The sequence below is a fragment of the Erigeron canadensis genome, chromosome 5, assembly GCF_010389155.1.
Source record: "Erigeron canadensis isolate Cc75 chromosome 5, C_canadensis_v1, whole genome shotgun sequence".
Lineage (NCBI taxonomy): Eukaryota > Viridiplantae > Streptophyta > Magnoliopsida > Asterales > Asteraceae > Erigeron > Erigeron canadensis.
The window spans coordinates 33,210,914-33,231,170 of record NC_057765.1 but is presented as its reverse complement, the minus strand read 5'-3'; the positions used below and the strand labels follow the sequence as shown (position 1 = coordinate 33,231,170).

The 20,257-nt window shown below is 32.4% G+C and overlaps 4 protein-coding genes across 5 annotated transcripts; 1 reads left to right on the top strand and 3 right to left on the bottom strand.

Annotated features, from left to right (window-relative positions):
* Positions 1 to 2,768: 2,768 nt before the first annotated feature.
* Positions 2,769 to 5,613, bottom strand: LOC122601629. Its single transcript, XM_043774376.1, has one exon. The coding sequence runs from the start codon at positions 5,611 to 5,613 to the stop codon at positions 2,830 to 2,832; it is 2,784 nt and encodes a 927-aa protein (XP_043630311.1). The 3' UTR covers positions 2,769 to 2,829.
* Positions 5,614 to 13,192: 7,579 nt separating this feature from the next.
* LOC122600096 (WPP domain-interacting protein 2-like) lies at positions 13,193 to 15,528 on the top strand. Of its 2 annotated transcripts, XM_043772753.1 has the most exons (3): positions 13,193 to 13,345; positions 14,213 to 14,450; positions 14,935 to 15,528. In XM_043772753.1, exons 1-3 carry the CDS (start codon positions 13,331 to 13,333, stop codon positions 15,375 to 15,377), a joined length of 696 nt encoding a protein of 231 aa, XP_043628688.1. In that variant the 5' UTR covers positions 13,193 to 13,330; the 3' UTR covers positions 15,378 to 15,528. The 2 variants fall into 2 exon arrangements, with proteins under 2 accessions (XP_043628688.1, XP_043628687.1); XM_043772752.1 differs by lacking the exon at positions 13,193 to 13,345 and having other exon boundaries at positions 13,529 to 14,450.
* Positions 15,529 to 17,434: 1,906 nt separating this feature from the next.
* Positions 17,435 to 18,050, bottom strand: LOC122601628 (zinc finger protein ZAT6-like). The gene is made up of 2 exons (XM_043774375.1): positions 17,812 to 18,050; positions 17,435 to 17,769 (listed from the first exon to the last, which is right to left on the bottom strand). The coding sequence occupies exons 1-2, from the start codon at positions 18,048 to 18,050 to the stop codon at positions 17,469 to 17,471; spliced, it is 540 nt and encodes a 179-aa protein (XP_043630310.1). The 3' UTR covers positions 17,435 to 17,468.
* A 46-nt stretch (positions 18,051 to 18,096) lies between these two features.
* On the bottom strand, positions 18,097 to 19,076 carry LOC122601627 (zinc finger protein ZAT3-like). The gene is made up of 3 exons (XM_043774374.1): positions 18,495 to 19,076; positions 18,161 to 18,425; positions 18,097 to 18,101 (listed from the first exon to the last, which is right to left on the bottom strand). The coding sequence occupies exons 1-3, from the start codon at positions 19,074 to 19,076 to the stop codon at positions 18,097 to 18,099; spliced, it is 852 nt and encodes a 283-aa protein (XP_043630309.1).
* Positions 19,077 to 20,257: the final 1,181 nt, after the last annotated feature.

Sequence of the window (20,257 nt, the reverse complement as noted above, 5' to 3'; positions counted from 1 at the left end):
CTTCACCATTAAAAATAAATCAACAAATTAATTTCAACCATCAAAATTAAAAGTCAAACTTTGATATTTAATTATGGTAAATTTTTATGATATTTAATATACTTATTTTAATACTATTGTCATTTAGAGTAAAATTAGATTTAGTCTTTTACTATTGTCACTATGTAGTAATAATATGTTCGATGAGCAGGAGAACATTCAAGAAAAAAAGAAAAATCGTAACATGTCAAAAGAAAGTTAAAGATGAGATCAATTAAGCAATAGTGTAACAAATGATATTCCATATACTAAGCGTTTGATGTTAAAAAAAAACATTTAATAATGTGATTAAAAATGATGTAAAGGGTTAATAGAGATATTTCAAAAGATAAATAGTTGATATATAGTATAATTTAATCATCAATGCCAATGGGTTGATGGCCCATTGATAAGGTCTTTGATCTTGGGAGGATCCATATGGGTTCGAGTCTCACTTCTCACATTTTTGCGGGTGGATTAATTAACACGGGATTTTTCGAGAATCCTGGTTTCAGGCATACATGTAGTTTAGGAGTAGGAGTAGGATAAAATGTCGTTAAAAAAATTAACCATCAATGTTAAGGGGGTAGTGTATGTGAAAATATTGTAAAGGGTGTTAAGTGATATTACATATTTTCAAGCACTTCCAAAATTAAAATGCTGCTTTTTTTATAATATAGTATAGATATAGATAGATAGAAAAATCGGTAGCTAATTAAATCAATGTCTCTTAGCTTTGAAAAATGTATTCAATATCTACATCTTTAAAAGATTATTCTAAAAAATCTAAAGATATAGCTAATAAATTAGTGTACATCCCGGATGAGCATATGACCCGAAAATTCACGACTCGGCCCAATACTACCCAAACCCGACACAAATCGACCCGCCCGATAGGTTAATGAGCCGGCTCACGGGTTTGATTGTGTTGCTCTGTCGGGTTTTAGTCAGGCCGAAACGGTTTATGAAAATGAAGAACAAAAGTCTCTTAAACCCGAGAATTGAATTGAATCCGACCGAACCTTACCCAATTGACTCGTTTGATGCTTAAAGAACCGGGTCACGGGTTCGTTTTGTTGCTTTGTCGGGTCACGGTCTGCATGGGTCGCGTCAAGGTTTGACCCGTGCATATGTTAAATGTACACAACAAATAAACTTCCCCACAAATGAAGTAAATCTATACCGGATCGTTGATCGGGTTACAAACAATAAATATTATATATATATAACATGTTTAACTTTATAAATAATATATATAATGAGTTAACAAAAGTGATACTACCTTATGTTTCGGTTTGCAATGTTTATATTACGTCTTACTAATAAACGTTAGATATTTGCATTTTTATTAACTTGTTGTATCTTTATATATATAGAGATGAACATGTTTCGAGTACTTGTAAGAATATATATATATATATATAGACATATAGATATAGATGTATATTTGTTGTTAATAACCCGGTCAACGACCGGGTATATATCTAGTTTTTATCAATGAAGCATGTTTTTTCTTTTCTTTTCTTTTTTCTTTTTTATTTTTTGTTAAAGTTAATTTTGATTCAAACGTGTTGTAAGCAATTTTAGCCAGTAAATCGCCGGACTTCCAACCCCTCCTCATGAAAAATACATTGAGATGAAAAACTTGACATGTTCATATGTGCATGTATTTATTCACATAGACTATTCACATAGACTATTCACATATGAACACCAAGTTATAATTTAAAAGGTGTTCTTCCAATTCAAATGGTTCTCATTTGAATAAAGCATTTGCTTTTTTTCCGCTTAAAAAACCTAAAATTCTCCTTGACCTTCTATATCATTAACTAAAACATAATGTCCACCAAAAGTATCTTCAATAAATTAACGTATATCATCAATCTCTTTAACTACTCAAATAACAACGTTACACTTTCTTACTCAACAACAAATAGTATTCGACGTCAATACCAGTCGCCATCACCACCCATCAACACCGATATCATCAATCGCCGAATAGCGCGGTCTATATGGTTTAATATCATGTGTTTTGTAATTTGACATTATTACATGACACAAATAGAATGGGTTTTCAATGTACGTGTCGATTTGAAAGAAAACTAGGTTCAATATGTTTGTGTAATGTGTTTGACCAATTTGCCAATGTACATGTAACATGTTGATTTGTAAGCAAATTAGGTTCAATAATATGCTTGTATAATGTACGTGTTGATTTGTTTCTAACTTACATGTTAGTAATTAAGAGCATCTCCGACTGTTTAGCACTGTGTCAGTCAATTTTTTTTTTTAATAAACAACCGCTTTCTGTGAAACAACGAAACGGGTAACTCACCATACTCGACACAGGAACGGGTCAAACCACTCAATATGGGTCAAAAGTATTGTGTTTGCTGCTAATGGGCCAACCATGTATAATCATCGATCAATGCTCTCTTATAAACATAGCTCAAAATCTAAATGATGAGTGTATCTGAATGTGGATTCAAGAATGCATTTTTATTGAGAATGAACATATTACAAGGTCTGCCTAACTCAAAATGATGTAACTAATTAAAAATCCATACGATCTTGCATATCGTTGAACATATTGGGTCATTGGGATACTTCAAACCAGATGACCTGATCATGTATTTTACCACACTGCAGGGTAAAAGAAGATAAATCTTTTATGTGATTACAATGAGGGGCATTTTAGCTTATTTGACAAATAATACTACAACTTGATAATGAAAGTTCAACCAGCATTCTGATCATTAACTATCACTATTATTATTGAACAAAACTTAGAATAAAAAGCTTGATCAGATTTTATTTTACTTTACTTCTTAATCTAACTAACTTGGACAAAGTTTCTTGAGCAGCCAAAGTTTGAGCATGATTATGCCCAAGCATAACTGTCCTAATACTAATACAGGTTCTACAAAGCTCTTCACCATAATCAAAATGGCCACCTCTTAACAACAATTTAGCTCTTGTCTCTAACAATGTCGCCTTAAGCAGCGTTACATCTTGCCATACATACTCATCAATTCTGTAGTTGAAGTTTGAGTTCGTGTCTGTTCTCTTTTTCTTCTTCCAGCGTAAAGCTCCATGGCACCAATCCTGTGTTTGTGACACGAATGATTTCTCAACTTCTTCAAGCACGTTTGTGCAGACTTTTAGCAACTCTAAGGCTGAGTTGCATCTGGAGAAAGTTGTGAATGATAGGACTGCTAAGGGGAGAGCTGTCTTTTTTATGAACTGAACCATTTCAAATGGTTTGAGTTGAACGAGTGGTGGGTTGGATTTAAATCCGAATACTAGAAAAGCAGAAGACCAAAGATGATCTGAGTTTAATATCGGGTTTCCTATCTTCCTTATGCTTTGGATTGTTGTTTTTGCCGAGAGTAAACCTCCTTTTCTTTTTGCGAAAATTTGAGTTATGGGGTGAAACATGATGCTACATTCGGGCTGCCTGTTGCTTCTTTTAGCTAGGCCTAGTTTAACTAACACAAGAGCTGAATCTTCTTCGGTTTTCCATGAATGGCTCTTTATAAAACCCGAACAACAGAAGGATGTCAGATTTACACACTTGGCCCATTTCTTGAACCTGTTTGAAGATGGACTCATGTGGCTAGCTGCATTGGCTAGTAGATTTGCTGAGATGGGTGACGGTGCAAACCAAACCCCAGCTAGAAGCATTTTCAAGGCAAGATGATTTTTAGTTTCATTCAAAACCATAATGCAAAAAATCAAAACTTTGAGGAGAAAGAGATTGCTTTCCCAAAATGGTTCATCCGAATGGCATGAAGTCTGGTCTATAAGGATTTCGTTGATGGATTGAAAGAGAGCTGAGGGCGATATACTAAGCTCACATAGCAATGAACCAATCACCCATAGCCCGAAACTTGACCTCCCCAACCTCTCATGAAACTTCCCTATATATTCAACCTCTTCAACCGAATATTCTTTCTTTTGTCTCCCTGTTACTAACATCATAGCGTCGGGCAATGGCAACGCTTGAAGCTGCATTGTCTCAAAACTCATTACTTTTGGCAGCCTAGTTGTTATAATCACATGGGTTGACCCAGTGTTTCTTGGTATCAAATCATGTAAGTCTTTCCCATCCCACCATTCGTTCTCGGTTTCAAGATTATCTATGATCAACAAAAATGGCATATCACGAAACAGCTCTCGTTTTACCCTTTTAAATGCTTCGGTTTCTTGCTCATCAAAGCTCCTGATCCTTCCTCTTTCTTCCTCAATATCTGCACTTACATCCAGCCCAAAATTTAAAGACAAATTCAGTATATTCTGCCTTAAATGTTGCCCTTCGCCACCAACCCAAATAACCATCTTATATCTATTTGAATATCTATAAGCAAACTCCAATGCCAATTCTGTTTTCCCCATTCCGGATCCACCATTGATGCACACCACACTACTTCCGAAATTCTTGTATTTCCCACTCTTTGTTTTCTTATACTTGGGCCTTTTCAACAACTTTCTCGCAATCAAAACCTCACTTTCTTCATCTGCAAGTCCCTCAGATGATCTAGCTGTTGTGCCTTCACTTTCTTGAAAATCTTTACATCCGAAAAAAGCGTTTTCAATCTCTGCAAGCTCTTTCTCCCTACCAATGAAAAATCTGTTTTTAGGAAATGGGATTTCATCAAGATTTTCAATTTCTTTATTAGCCACACTTTTCCTACCAAGTTTTCCCCTCAAAATTCCTGCAACTTTAGATACACAACATCTCCAATTACCTTCATTTGCTTCTAGTTTACACTCATGGTATTTCATCAACCATTCTATTGCTTCTTTGCATTCTTTACCATCTGAATTTCTTGCAAGAAACTCAACAGCTTCATTTAGATTTGTATCGAAAAACACTGGGATCAAATTCTTCTTTTGTCCAAAAAACCTTATTTCCTCATTACTAAAGTAATTCACAAGACAACATTTTGTCACAACAACAATCCCAAATGTGACTGAACACATCACTCTATCAGCAATCTCAAGACTTTGAGCATCTGCATACTTTGATCTATCTGCAACAAAGCAAGCAATGCCTTGTAGTTCAAGTTCTGACTTGACCCATTTGCAGAACCTAACCAAGTTTGGATTTTGACCATTATATCCTATGTAAACATCACAACTTCTTAGTTTGGCATTAGACCCTGGTGATGATACACACCCTTTTGATAAAGAAACTCGAGGAACCGGAAACGAAAACGATACACGAGGGACTGGCCCATTTGCATTTTCATTAACATTTATCTTTGTGGCATCAGAAAAACTGTATCTTTCTGATGTGGGAGTGTAGGAAGTACTTGGACTAGAAGGTTGAGTAAATGTAGTTGGTGTGCTATTAGTTGTGGTTGTAGATACATTATTTTGGTCATCTGAAATGGCTCTAGGAGATATATAAGGAGACTGCAGGGCTGAAAAAAAGGCTGAAGATGCAGGAGATATTATAGATGGAGAGTTGTGCAAAGATGATGATGGTGTAAATCTAACAATGTTGTCATTGTTTTTCAAGATTTCATTTTGTGTTGGATTTGATATCTTGATTGTGAGATTTATTTTGGCATATTGTTCTTCTTCAGTCATGGTCAAAAAAACAGTTTCAAACAATCAAGAAAACAAGTCTTTTTTTTTCCTTCTTTTTGGACCAAAACTGGAAATCAAGAAAGTTGGACTCTACTATTCTACAACAAAGACAACAATACTCAATCCTGGTTATAAATTTGTGCTGAAAAGGATAGAAAGCTTTGAAAGGTGATTTTGTGACTGAAAAGTGAAAACAGAATTAGTAAACATGATAGTAATAAGCAAGAAGAAAGATGCAATAACATACATGTGAACTATGCATCATATTGTGGGCCTTTTTCAGTCAGAAATACAACACACCATGTTTTCACTGCATACAAACCTGAACAAATGAACAGCTTCTTGACTTCTTCACAACTTGTATACGTATTTTTATACATACATAAGTATATGTATGTATATGCAAGTTGAAAGTACATTTGCACCTTGAAATCTGGTATTAATGTACATGAAAGAATCATCAAGTTTGCATCATTAAATTAGATCTCTTTCTCTTTTTTAACATGGAGTTGATGAGTATGTGGGGGTAGATCCAAAAAGGGCTTTGTGTACATAAAATATATGATTAAAAGTTGGCATAAAAAGAAGCTTGCAGGGTGTTGTAAAATACTCAAATGGTGTTACAATCTATGTAAGATAGATTAAATAATCATGTAGAATATAATTTTTCTTGTGTTGATACCTTTCTTTTGTTTTATGTGCTGTTTATTTCACTTTTCAAGATATTTAAAATGTACAATGCTATATAAATGTTCATTATTAAAATCCAAAGATGTACATTTTTCAAAGATTTTTAAGTAAACATGGTACTCGTATGATTTTGGTAAAATAAACCGGATAAATGGATAGGACTCCTCTTCCAGACTAATTCGAAAAAATTAAGCTTTTAACTTTGATTAACGTGATTTAATATGTATCCTCATGGTAGTTTTTTAAGGTTTTTTAGTCATTATAAGATATTTAACTCGTGAGTTGAAACCGGATATTTGATGAGAAGTCGAAGACTCTTGTCACTAGACCCTAGTGAAGTGAGAATTATTGAAGTTTAGGCTTCTTTTGCATTGAATGTCATAGCCATCAAAAATTGGTGGGAAAAGCAAGTCAGAAGAAATGGGCTTTCAGCTATGAATGTTAATGGGGCTAAAGTATATTAATGACAGAGTTAATAAGTTTTTTAGATCATTGTTATAGTTTTATTTTGGTTTTAAATTAGTTATCAAATTATATAAAATGCATAGTATACATACTTTGCATGGTTGTTTAAAAAAGGGAGAACTAGATCAACTGTTATGATTCTTTGTTCCAGATCATTAAAATCAAGTTAATGGTTTGATTCTCCAAACCAAGGGTAATCTTGGAAATGTAGTTTTCCATTCTCAATATCTAACATGACAGTCACTATTTTTTTTTATTTTTTTTTTTGCCATGGAACTCTGAACCAGGACCAGTCCAACTGTGTTTTTTAGCATAAATAATTCATCTTCAAAGAATACATTAATAATTTCCCATCCCTCCTGGCCCCCTTTTGATATACTAACTATTACCCTTCAAAAGTTTTCTGCTAAGAAAAAAGGTTTGTCAAGTTCAATTTTGAGAAGAAAATCTTTGAAAAAGGAAAAAAGTTTTCAAGTATATCTACATTCACTCAAATGTTGCATAATACAAAATGTGTGCTTTAAAAGTACATTGCATACTTAATGCTATATGTGTTTTCATATACATTAGGATGTATTTGGTCAAACATAAAGTTTATGACAAGTTCATAGTGGACCCATTTGGAATGAATATATTGATTGATATAGGCAACCATGTTCTGGTTGTAATATACTCGTAAATATTTGCATCTTCAAAATCTTTCTTTAATGTGTGATTATGTACATCTGGAAAAAAGATACTCTTGGCCCTTTCTAACAACACATATTCATTCATTTCATGCTTTTGGCACTTTTAGATAGACCGATGGTAACTTTCGCGCAATAGATACTAGTTTGTGTAATTCTAGTACCAAAGTGGTTTCGGATCCACTGCTTTAAAGCGACTAAACTGAATTTGATTTAGCTCAAACAGCTTTTGTAATGACAAAGTTGATGTTGTTTTGTTTCAAACTAAAAGTTTGTTGATAGCAATAAAGTGACCGAGGACGGATTAGCTTAAAGACAACAATGTAGTGTGTAAATGACCGAGATTCGATAATATATAGAGGTGTCAAAAATACTCATACCCCGATAATTGGACCCCATCCGAATGGATTTGGATTATGCCATGATATACTAGGCTCATTTTTGAAAAGAGAAAATAACATGAGTACCCAAATTTTTATAAAAGTATATCAACTTAACCAACTTTTTTCAGATTTTCATAAAATACCTAACAAAATCACAATAACAAGTGAAAATCGCATAAAGATTTTGAAAATCGCATAGAGATTTTACAAAATCTCTATCACATAGAGAGATTTTGATTTTTTTTTATTTTGACTTTTTTTGAAATTTTGACTTACGCGTTACGTTTTGTGACTTTAATTTTGTTGAGATTTTGACTTTTTTTTTAGATTGAAAATACACTATTCAAAATTCAAAATCTTAATAAAAAGTCAAAATCAGAAACAAGTTAGAGATTTTGAAAATCTCTATGCGATTTTCAAGATCTCTATGAGATTTTAAAATCTCATTGCGATTTTCAAAATCTCATAGCGATTTTCAAAATCTTGTTGCGATTTTTACTTTTTATTGCGATTTTGTAGGGTATTTTGTGAAAATTAAAAAAAAATTGGTTAAATTGGTATATATTTTTTCTAAAAATTGGGTACTCATGTTATTTTCTCTTTTGAAAAACTGGAACGGTTTAAAGCAAATGTCTAAATCGAGAAATAAACTGTATGAAGTCACGTTACATTCATTTGTTGATACTTTTTAAACCCATAAATATGTATTTTCCTGCTTAGACTTGAGCCTAGGAAGGCCCTCATTTTCTCGACTTTATAAAATTATAATATAAGTATAAAATTATCGATATAGTGTTAAAAATAGAAAAGCTATTTGGTTTTCTAAACCTATGTTTATAAAATGTGTAATTATCAAAGGGAGTTTGGAATTCAGTTTTGAATTGATTATTTATTGTGTTTGCATAACATAATTATATATATAAAAAATTGTTTGGAAAAAAAAGTGATTAACTTCATTTTCATAGAGACAAAACGTAGTTTTGAAAAAACAAGTTTGGCAATATTTTTTTTAAAATGCAATTTTTAAACACAATCTATTCTAAGAAATCAATCCCAAACACCCTCTCACTCTAGATATGTTAATTATAAGTAGTTATTAATAAGAAATTTTCTCTCCTAAAAAATATTTGTCAGCATCAATGCATAAAATAATAAACAGAAATTTTTGAATTTATACGTATATATACATATTTTTTCACATAAAAATACGATTTGCAATCGTTTTCACCTGTGAAAGAATATTTACAGACAAAATACACAGAATAAAAATCTGAAAATAAAAAGTGGACGAAAATATATAGAAAGATCTCTTAACGGTTAATTACAGTAAGTAAAAGTACTTTTATTTGCCATGCATTGTTAGCCCACAATGATCGCAAATTTGCAATATTTGGTCATCTTAAATGGGTTGGATCCTAATATCCAATCGTACATATTCTCTGGGCCTTATCAGATAATTACTATATTGAACTAACCCAGATTTTAACCGCTGACGTTATATATATATATTGCCAGTAGAGCTGAGAGAAAAAAAAGATTGAATTCTCTAGCTTCTGATTGGCTGTTGGTTTTATTTTCTTGTGTTTTGATTGGTTGAGTCTATTTTTAAAAATGATTTAAAATTTATTTATAGAAGGATCTTTTCATTAATGAAGTTAAATATAAAACAAATATATTAGTAATTATATTTGGAATTTAAAGAAGATGTTTAATACTTGATACAAACAAATTATTTAAAAAATATAAAAGTTTTGTTTTATTTTTAATTTAACTTGAACATAATAAAAACCAAATTAATATATGGGTTGGTAAATTGACTGCAGTCTATATAACTAGAACACAATTGTTAAACATAATGAGAAATAGTAGCTTATCAACATTATTACTATATATTTTTAAACATGTGATTTTTAAAGTTCGTTTAAAAGAATCGGGATTATGTACTCCACCATTATTGTTCATGCAAGAATTATAACTATTTATAGTGTATAACTTTTTTCAAATTTATAATTAAATTTTTTTAACAATAAGAGTTTTTTTTTATCCTACATAAAGATTCATAGAAAGCTTTATATATAATATACGTTTGTCAATTAGAACCACCCCAATTGGGATGACAGGTTATAAATCTTTAACCTTAATCAGACCCACTAAAGTTTCATATCTTTAATTACAACCAAGACCCAACTTGCATCAACCTGTAGGTTTGTGTGTTATTAGGTTAAATGGGTTGTTATTGGATCAATTTAGTCAAATTAGTTGTTTTCGAGACAAATTGGTTGGCGGGTTGAAATGTCAAATGTGTGGTTTTTTGTCAAACGGATCAGTATTAATTATAAACAAATTAATATAAAACTATTTCAGGTTGGGAGGTGGACCTAGAGGTGTACAAAAAACCGGGTTGAAACCCGAACCTGAACCCAAAACTGGTCAACAACCGGGTCTGACCCAACCCGGCGGTTACTAACCGTTTGGGTTTTTGTTTTTATATCTGGTTGACATCGGGTCTGGCACGGGTTTTGGTCAAAAAAATTTGGTAAAACCTGGTCAATACCCAGTCAAAGTTTGACCAAAAACTGGTATCAAACTGGGTTGGGTTGGGTCAAATCCGGTTTTGGCCTCATTGACCAAAAAACCGGGTCGAATTGAGTAAAAACCATTTTTGTACACTAGGTGGACCTGACAACCAAAAGAGCCAACCCGAACTAACCTGAAAAAAATCAAGTTGTCGGGTTGGCAGGTTGAGATACTTGACCTAAAAATGTTTTCTTCAAATTGAGTATCGGGTTATATTGACTATTGACAACCTTAACATGATATACCCAAAATTACACGTGTGTAAAATTTTATCTGAACTTTATATTCAATCTATCATATTAAACTTCATATATCAATAAACATGCCAAAAAAAAAATACTAATATCATAAGACTCGTAAAAATATCAATAGAACAATCTTTACAATTAAATTAAACCATATGCTTTTTTTTTCTCTTTCACAATACATTTTCTAATAATTTGACGTATACTTTTTGCAATGTATGATGCATATATCAATTTATCTTTTTACCCGATCGGTTCATGTATCAATTTATCTGGTGACCGGGTATTAATCTAGTTAGTCATTGCCTTTTAGGCTTTCAGCTCTTTCTTTTCAAACAGTCAAAACGAAAATATCTTTTATTATACTAAGGGGGTGTTTGGTAGGAGTGAATCAAAGAGAATGAAAATGTAATAGAGAATGAATATAGTGGGAAAGATAATGAGTATTTGGAAAGATTATGGATTCGGTCGTTTGGTACAAGCAGATAATGAAAATATATAAAAAAAATACAAAATTTTAAATAATAATTAAATTTAATACATATAATATCACTAAAACAAAAAACGAAAAAAAAAAAATTCCATTCCCGTCCATTCTCTGCATTTTATAGAGAATTGAGGGAATGAAATCGATTTCTACTTCTCGATTCTCTTTCTCTTTCTCCATTGCAAACAAACATGAAAAGTCTTTCTCATTCCATTTCTACCCTTTCCATTCCATTGTACCAAACACCCCTTAAAATGCTTGGTCTAATAACTTATGGACTCCAGCGTAAGCATCTGGATAATCTGGAATGCGACGTGGCATACCTATATCTATCTATATATTAAAAAAATATAAATACTATTTTATATCTATTTATATATTAGAAAAAGATAAATACATAAACAAATTATTATGTACTAGAACTGTCGAATACAAATATTAATATATTCGAAAATGATAAATATCTCTTCAATAAGATGTAAATTTATTTTGTACATTTTTAAATTTATGGATACTAACATGATTTTTTGAATATTCAAATATTACTAAATATGTCAAAGTTATTAATTTTAATGAACGTATTAGGGTTTTATAATATTTAAATATCGTTAAACATGTAAAGGTAAACAACTTCAACAACATATTTTTGAAAAATATATCAATATAAAGCTCAAATTTTAAGATATAGATTAATTTTTCAGTACTAATAATGTCGTAAGCCCCGTGTATTCGACACGGGCCTAAAATCTAGTTTTTCATTTTATGCCAATAAAATATTTAAGGGAAAAATGAATATGAGGTTCAATTTTCTAATATTTTGAATGTAAGATTAAGTCTTCATGTTTTTTATATATTAAAAAATAGTATTTGGGGGTTTTCACCCAAATTAGATGTATAACAGTCTCATATTCACTTCATCGATATTTAAATAACAATTAAAATTATTATTACTATGTATAATCTTATTACATGTCAAATATACTCATCAGGAAAATAAATAGGAAGTGGTTAATACCTTATTCTTGAGACAAAGTGAAATGTTCGATTCTCACCTAATGTAAAGGCAAAAGTCCTCTTTTATCATTTAAATAGAACTTGAAAACAACTTTTCTAACTAAATAGAGATAAGACTTTCTAGATATCAACGGGTCTTTCCAACGTCTTTTTCTCCCACTCGCTTGATGCATTACCTATGCCTAGGGCTGTCATCGAGTCGAACTTTATTCGAGCAACTTGAGCTCAAGCCGGCCCTAAATTCAGGTGCGAAATAATTATCGAGTCGAGCTCGAGCTTTACATAGCTCTGTTCGAATACGTGTCGATCTTTTAATATATTTTGTATTTATATTTTTGAGCTTTTCGAGCTTTCAATAGCATAAATTGTATTGTATATTTATTTTCGAGCTTTTTGAGTCGAATTTCAAGCCAAGTTCGAGCCAAGTTTACAAACACAAGCCAAGTTCGAGCCATGTTTATAAACACAAGCCAAGCTCGAGCCTTTTTCAAGCTTTTCGAGCCGAGCTCAAGCCATATTGTAGGTACAACAAGTTGAGCTCGAGCCTACACACTGAAAGCTCGTCGAGCTATCGTGTAACGTAATTTTTTATGTATATATCACAACATACAATTTTTACAACTTATTGTAAAAAACAATATTACATAATTATAGTAAATCTAAAAAAAAAAAGACTTGTACGAATATCAAAATTAAGGAAGAAGATTCATCCAAATTATTTCTCTGACTTGAGTTAAATTTGAAAAATGTAGACCATTAAATAAAAATCTAATGGTTAACATTCAAAAATTATGTTTGAATCATAGACTCTTAATTTTCATGTCAAAATTAGACTAGTCATCTACTCGTGTTAGAAATAAGTTCGATCACAAAAATAAACACAAACAGACGGTGAAGAGACCAGTAGACAAGTATAGTAGTATACCGACTACATGTACGAAGAGGCCCCATGTCACGTGACTTACAGCCATCTATGACGGTTATTGCTATACATTCCTCGCTGTACCCACTCTCCCACGTTCCCCAATATTATTCTTTCTTGGTACTTATGACTACTATCCATAATCTTCTTTCAACAATTTTATCATCTCAATGGCTACACCCAACTTATTAAAATTCAATCAATCACTATCATTTCACATATATTAAACTCTCTCTCACTATTTCATTATGAAATCATCAGAGGTATGTATAATTCTTCCCATTTCAGTTTTACACTTTTCTTTTTTACTTATGTATAATTATTAAATTTCTACTCTTTTTTTATACTTTAAATAATTTTGTATCTAATAATTCAATTAAAGTGTATAATTACTCTGTTGGATATGTAAGATTCCTTTTCCCTCAATAAAGTTTCAAACTTGGTTATGGTTTTTTTTTTCAAATTTAAATTTACACTTTCTATTAAATTTCCCCCAATTTTTGATACTTACAGAATTTGTATGTAATTGGATATGCAAAATTCATTTTTCATCATTAAAGTTTGAAACTTGGTGATGGGCTTCTTGTAATTGGAATCTAGGAGTACTTTTGTGTTGTATGTATGTATATTTTGTATGTATGTATATGTGTAAGTAGTTAAATATAGGGATGGGTTTAGGAAGTGGGCTTTCAATGGATGAAAGTAATGAGTTGACTTCACCACAAGAATTTGGAGAAAAGGAAATTATTAAGTTAAAAAGTAATGGAGAATCATTTGAAGATGTTAATAACTTGATTACTAAGCGGAACGGATTGAAAAAATGGCGGCGGATAACTAGGAAACTTGTTAAAAAAGAAACGAGAAACTTTAATGGTGTGGTGAATGTTAATGGTGACTATGGATTGGGTGATCAGTCTGGTTATGCTACCAGGGCGGGTTCGGTGGATAGTGAGGACCAAAGTAGTAGGTCTTCGACTTCAACTAGTGCTCCAAGGATGAAACATGATGATCAGATTAGGAATGGTCGACTTGAACCTGGGAAGAAGGCTCGTGGGTTTGTGGTTAAGAAGGAAAATGCGAATTCTGAAACGGGATCTGACTCTAGAAGCTCAAACTTTGTGTTTGTGCAGGGTTGTAACACTTTCGTAACAAGCCAAGGTAGACAGAGTGGTAGCGGAGTTGTGAATTACGATGAGGAGTACAGTGATGATAATCGTTTGAGTGATGCTGATTTTGATCATGTTTTACCAAAAGATGTTGCCGCTGAGAAATTTTGGAAGGTTAAGGAAGAAAGCACGGGGAAACATGAGGATGATCTTATGGAATCATTCAAAGGACTTGATTTTGCCCACAAGGAATTCGAGAAAGGTAGCTTCTTGACCTCTGTGTTTTGTTATATTCTAACATTGTTTTGCTAAAGTTTCTTAGTTTATCCTTGTTATTAAATCTTTAGTCATTTCGAGTAACTTTGGATATCTTTAAGTATGTTTATAACCTATGATAGTAACTTAATCATTGAGCTTGGCCTGATGAAAGGTTTGTATCCTGTTTTCTTTTCCGAGATGATTTGCATACTGTAAGTTTAGATATAGCGTTTTAGTTTGTAGTTGATCAGTTTTTGCCATTTTGTATAGTGAAACTGATTCTGATCTTCTGGTCAGACTTTGCCAAACACATTACTCTGTCTTCTTCTTGCGTGTCTTTCTTCCTTTTTTTTTTAAGCTAGTATATCTCATTAAGACGGTAGTCTTTTAGTATCAATTAGGATAGTTAGAGCTTGCCTTTATTTTTTAAAGTGATTCTGATTACAAATGATCAGCTGTTTCTTATCAGATCTGTTTATGCTTTGCAGAAGTGCAAAAATGGAAGGATATTGGCAAAGATGATCCATCTATCTTCGATGACTCGATTGAGGATATGCTTGAGCTAAAGGATGCCAAGATATTGGAACTGGAATCTGCCTTGATATCTGGAGACGCCGAGCTTCAGGATCTTCTGAAGAAAATAATTCAAGCTGAGGTGGAATATGTAGTAATAACTACAACAACTAAAAGATTGACTGAAGAACCGTTGTGTGAAATTAAACATAACTTGCAACGAAATTACATATCATCACAAGAAATGCAAACCACCAAGAAGCAAGGCGAGAAGTTGGAGACCACAGAAGATGTAAAGAAACTGCACAATAGGGTGTGTAGACTTACGTTAGGTGCCATTATCCAGTTGATGCTATTACTTGTAACTCTTTTTTACCTGAAATTTTCGCCGAAAAGTGTAGAGGTTGTACCCACTTAAGTTAGTCAAGTATTCCGTTGTAAATTCAACTACTACTCTGTGTTTTTTTTTTTTTTTGGGATTAGGGGTTCATTTTATTGAATCAGTTTTTGTCTGTTTATTTAACTTACTTTGTGATTATAATAGTCAAGTTGTACTGTTGTAGTATAAAGTCCAACAATTTTATCTTCTATCAGTTTCTTGGGCTAATGTTGAACTTTGATTGTTAAATAAATTTGCCTTTCTTGAAATGTCTGAATCTGGAAGGTGGCTATGGTCCATCAAAATATCACATGTTTCATTATGGCTGCTGATTTCTTGTTTTTGACTTGCTCACAAAGTCAAGAAATGAGACTGCACACATACAACAGGAACAAAGCTTAACCAGTAGTAGCACTTCCTACAACATGAAAGATCAAACTTTGATTTATGTTCTTTCACTTTGATATTATTAGTATTCTTTTGGCCAGGGCGTTAGTCATTGAGATCTTGTGGTTACTGTAATCATCGTTCTCGTAAATGATTTCGCGTTACATAATCAGTACTTATAAACTACATGCCCACTTAGTTGGTTACCTCGAATTTGTCTTGACACGTATATCGTGATACTCTGCAGAGAAGATATAAAAGGATGTGTCAATTACCATGATCGTAGAGCACAATGTGCTATTTGAAGGACGATCTTTTTACCCCACAATGCAGACGATGTAGCCATAAGTTGCTTAATTAATATTTAGTTACACAAAACGAGGCTGATAGTTTGATGATGATCTTAACAGTACTTTTGCCAATGAAATATTTTTGAGAAGTATCATTAGGTATGCATAAGTCCATATATGCACCTTTTTACAAGTTCTGAATTTCATAAGTGGTGTGTGGAATTGGAATCTACTAATAACTTCTAATTCATAATTGGTATGATGTTTTTTATATATCTAGTTTGTTTTATGGGGAATTTTATTATCAAGAAAAAGGTAATTTAAGATTCTTGGAAAGTTACAGTCCAATTTGTATACATGCATTTACTTGAAAAGTTTATCAAGTTAGCTTTTGCTTCTACGAAGTACATTTCCTTCCCATTTATGATTTACCGTATATGACCAAAACAATCCTTTATTTACACACCATCTATGTATTATATAATACAGTAACAGAATTAAAACATAAATGAGGATTATCAAACATCAAAATTTACTTTTGGCATAAAAGATGATCAACAATTACTCACTAAACAATCCATTGATTAACAGAAAAAAAAGCAAGATCACTCAACCATTGATGGTCTCAAAGAAAGCATTTGAATTATTCTTGCAAGGAATATCATCAGGGTAGTTTAGTAATTAGGACTACCCCACAAGATTGGGTTTCTTACTCTGACTTTTCAAAGTCCATGGACTTCTTCCAATACCCCACCTGTACCTTTTTGGTTGGTTACCTCACAACCTCCAACTATATTTCTTATTCACCAATTATATGTATATTATCATATGAGCAAATATTCTTTTTCCACAACAATCCAAACCTGTATTCAAGAGGTAGAATAAAAAAGTCTTATTTTTACCCTGACTTAGAATATTGAGATAAACAAAGATTTTAGTCCATGTTATAAAAACTAAAAGTGACTTAAGGCCCAAGAAAATAGATAGAGATGCCACATTGAACACCACAAAATCTTTGCAGAAAGGTTGATATTTAAAATCACAGAGTAATCAGACAAGTCCATGCAGAGCTAGTTAATTGATTGATTTGATAAAATCCCAGCTGAGCTCCAAAGATATTCCTAGTACAAAGACAGATATATGCAACTTGCTTACATCATATCACCATCATCACTAGTTCACTACAAAGCTAGAAATCAATATAAGAAAGGGCATTTTGGAACTTTCCCATCACCTAACATACTAAAGACTTTTGCATGTCATCACCAACAAAATTCAACACAAAATACCAGCCATGTATTGAACATCTGATAGCATTTCCAAAAGGTAACCAGTTTTCTCAAGCAGAACACAAAGACAGAAAAAAAAAAAAAGTTTCATAAAATCACTAGAAACAAAAAAGAAAAAAACTATGCAGGGATTGGGTATCGTCGTTGTTATTGTAACCAACAGACTAACCCATGTTTGAGTTGTATGATGAAGATGCATACTCATTTCCAAGTCCAATTGTGATGCCATCTTCTTCCAGAGGAATGTGAATAGGAATCTCATTGAGATCAAAGTCAAGAACTTTCCTGCAGCCACTTGCTGACTGACTACCACCACCACCTTCTCCTGCTGATGTAATCTGACTTGATGGAGCTTGAACTGGTTCAGTTAAGCCAGTCCAGTGACACCTTTTATGACCACCCAATGCTTGTCCAGTTGGAAACACTTTATCACAAATCTTGCATTGATGTACTACTACACTACTACTGATCACTGATGAATAATGATGATGATCACCTGCAGCAAACTGATGAGCTGCTGCTATTGCTGCTAATTCTGCTTTCTGATCATCATCATCATCCATTACTACAATATTGCTTTCATAATAATCTTGATGATGATCATGAATAATCTTGTTTGACTTGTTATGACTTGACCTATGACCACCTAATGCTTGATGACTATTGAAACATTTATTACATGTGGTGCATTTGTACTTACACTCATTATCACCAACAATCTGTGGTTCTTCTAATTCCAATTCCATCATCAGCTTCATCTTCTTCCTTTTCTTCATCTTATTATATACACCATTACTCTTATATGCAACATTATTGTAAGTACTATTCATCATCTTATATCCATCAAACTGATCACCATCATCATCATTTTCAAGCTCCAAGTTCACACCTTTCCTATTTACAAAAGTACTACTATCTGACCCCTCAAATTTAGTAGTAACAGAATTATCATTATTCCCTTTAGCTAAACTCATCAAGTCCTCAACTGCTTCAAGCAAAACACCATCCTCATCTTCATCACTCTCATCATCATCCGAATTAAATTGTTTTAAAGACGGCCTACCGCGCTTTTCAGTCACCCCCCAACCTCTCAAAAACTGAGTCAAATCAACCAGTTTTTTCTCATCATCATCATTATCATTATTGATACTCAATAAAGAATTAGAAGATGATGAACCAGAAACCACCACATTATTATTATTATTAGCAGCTGGTTTGATTAGTCCATTAATATTAGGAGGTGGTAAAATGCCACGCCAAACACGTTCAGGATGACATCTCATATGACCAAATAAAGATTTCATAGATGGAAAAGTTTTACCACATTGAGAACACATGGGTTTACCTTCATTATTTACTGAATCCAAATAATAAGGCTTTTTTACTGCAGCTGCTAATGGTTTCTTCTTATTATTAACTGCCACCTTGAAATCTTTTTTCACCTTTTTTGATGATGAAGAATTACTACTATTAGGGTTTTGCTTATTATTAAAATTAGTAGTAGTAGTAGAATTAGAAGATTGATGAATAGCATGTACCCTCATATGACCACCCAATGCTTTTCCTGAGCTGAACTCTTTTTTACATTCTTGACAAACCCTAACATTAGGCATCTTCTTCATCATCATCAATCCTGCTTCTCCATCTTGATCCTCATTTTTCGACTCGTTTTCGATATCTCTTTCGAGTTTCGGAAACTTGAGTTTGATCACCATCTTGCCTTGATCACTTAATGCTGGTGATCCAATCATCTTATAATCCAATTCTTCCATTCTTACACACCAAAAAAACCCTAAAAAATTTTACGAAAAAAAATCAAAACTTTCTGTACCTCTAGGAAATCTTGAACTGGGAATGATGAGATAATCGAGAAAAAGAATGAAAACCCAGCTGGGATTATGAGCTGAATGAAGTGGGGTTTGAGAAAAGATTAAGAAAAGTGGAGAAAGCAAAGATCTTTTTTAAGTTTTCTTGATGAATTGAAGAATCTTTAACTGCTCTGTATGTGTGTGTAAATGGGAGGTGTGTGTGTGTGTGTGTGTTTTGAGGGAAATTGACCATCACGTTCGACTTATTTTTACCTCTTATTCCGGTTTCTCAGTGTCCCTCTCTCTCACATACCTACACTTCACACGCACACACTTTCTTTCTCTCTCTAACTCTTACTCTCTATATATTTGATACATATATTTGATTGATATTAATTGATATTGATATGTTATATTTGTTGATATTGATGATACTTTTAGATTAGATATAGAGGTCCATAAAGATATAGGTGTAAATTATATAAATACAAAAAATGTAGTTAAATGTTTGACTATCTATAAACAAGTTTAGTTAAAATGGCAAATTAAGTCCTTTGGAATTTGTGATGAACAATGTTAGTCCTGGTAATGCTTTAGTCAAGTCATTTTCTTTTGGTCAAAGTTCTATCTTGTTTGCATGTTTTCCCTTTAAAAATGGACTATTTTACCTTTTATTTAGAAGAATAAAGTAAATGAAAGATGTAATTTAATAAAAAGCTTTGATAAGTTAAGGTTAAATGTTGCTAACGACTTGTAAGTAAACTTAAAGAAAAAGGTATTGAAGTTAAAGGTTTTTGAAAAGCTAAATTGCATTTATTTTGGGTCAATAGAAAGGTGAATTGTATGTTACAGTTTTTTCTATATCTTTGAATGAAACAAAGTCCTTTGTTCTATATATTTAAAAATAGAGTATCCTTCTTCTTTAAATTAAAAGGGAAATATAATATTACCTTCTTTTTTTGATAACCTGTCACTCAAATTATGAAAATTTATGAACGGGGGGCATTGGGATCTCACGTTGCCTTATATTGGTTTAAGTTCACTGTTAAGCACATTTTGTGTTTTTTTTTTATATCATATAATCACTAATCAATTTGTATTGGCTACAAATGTCAAAACTCGCGAGTCCTCAACGCTATCTCAGA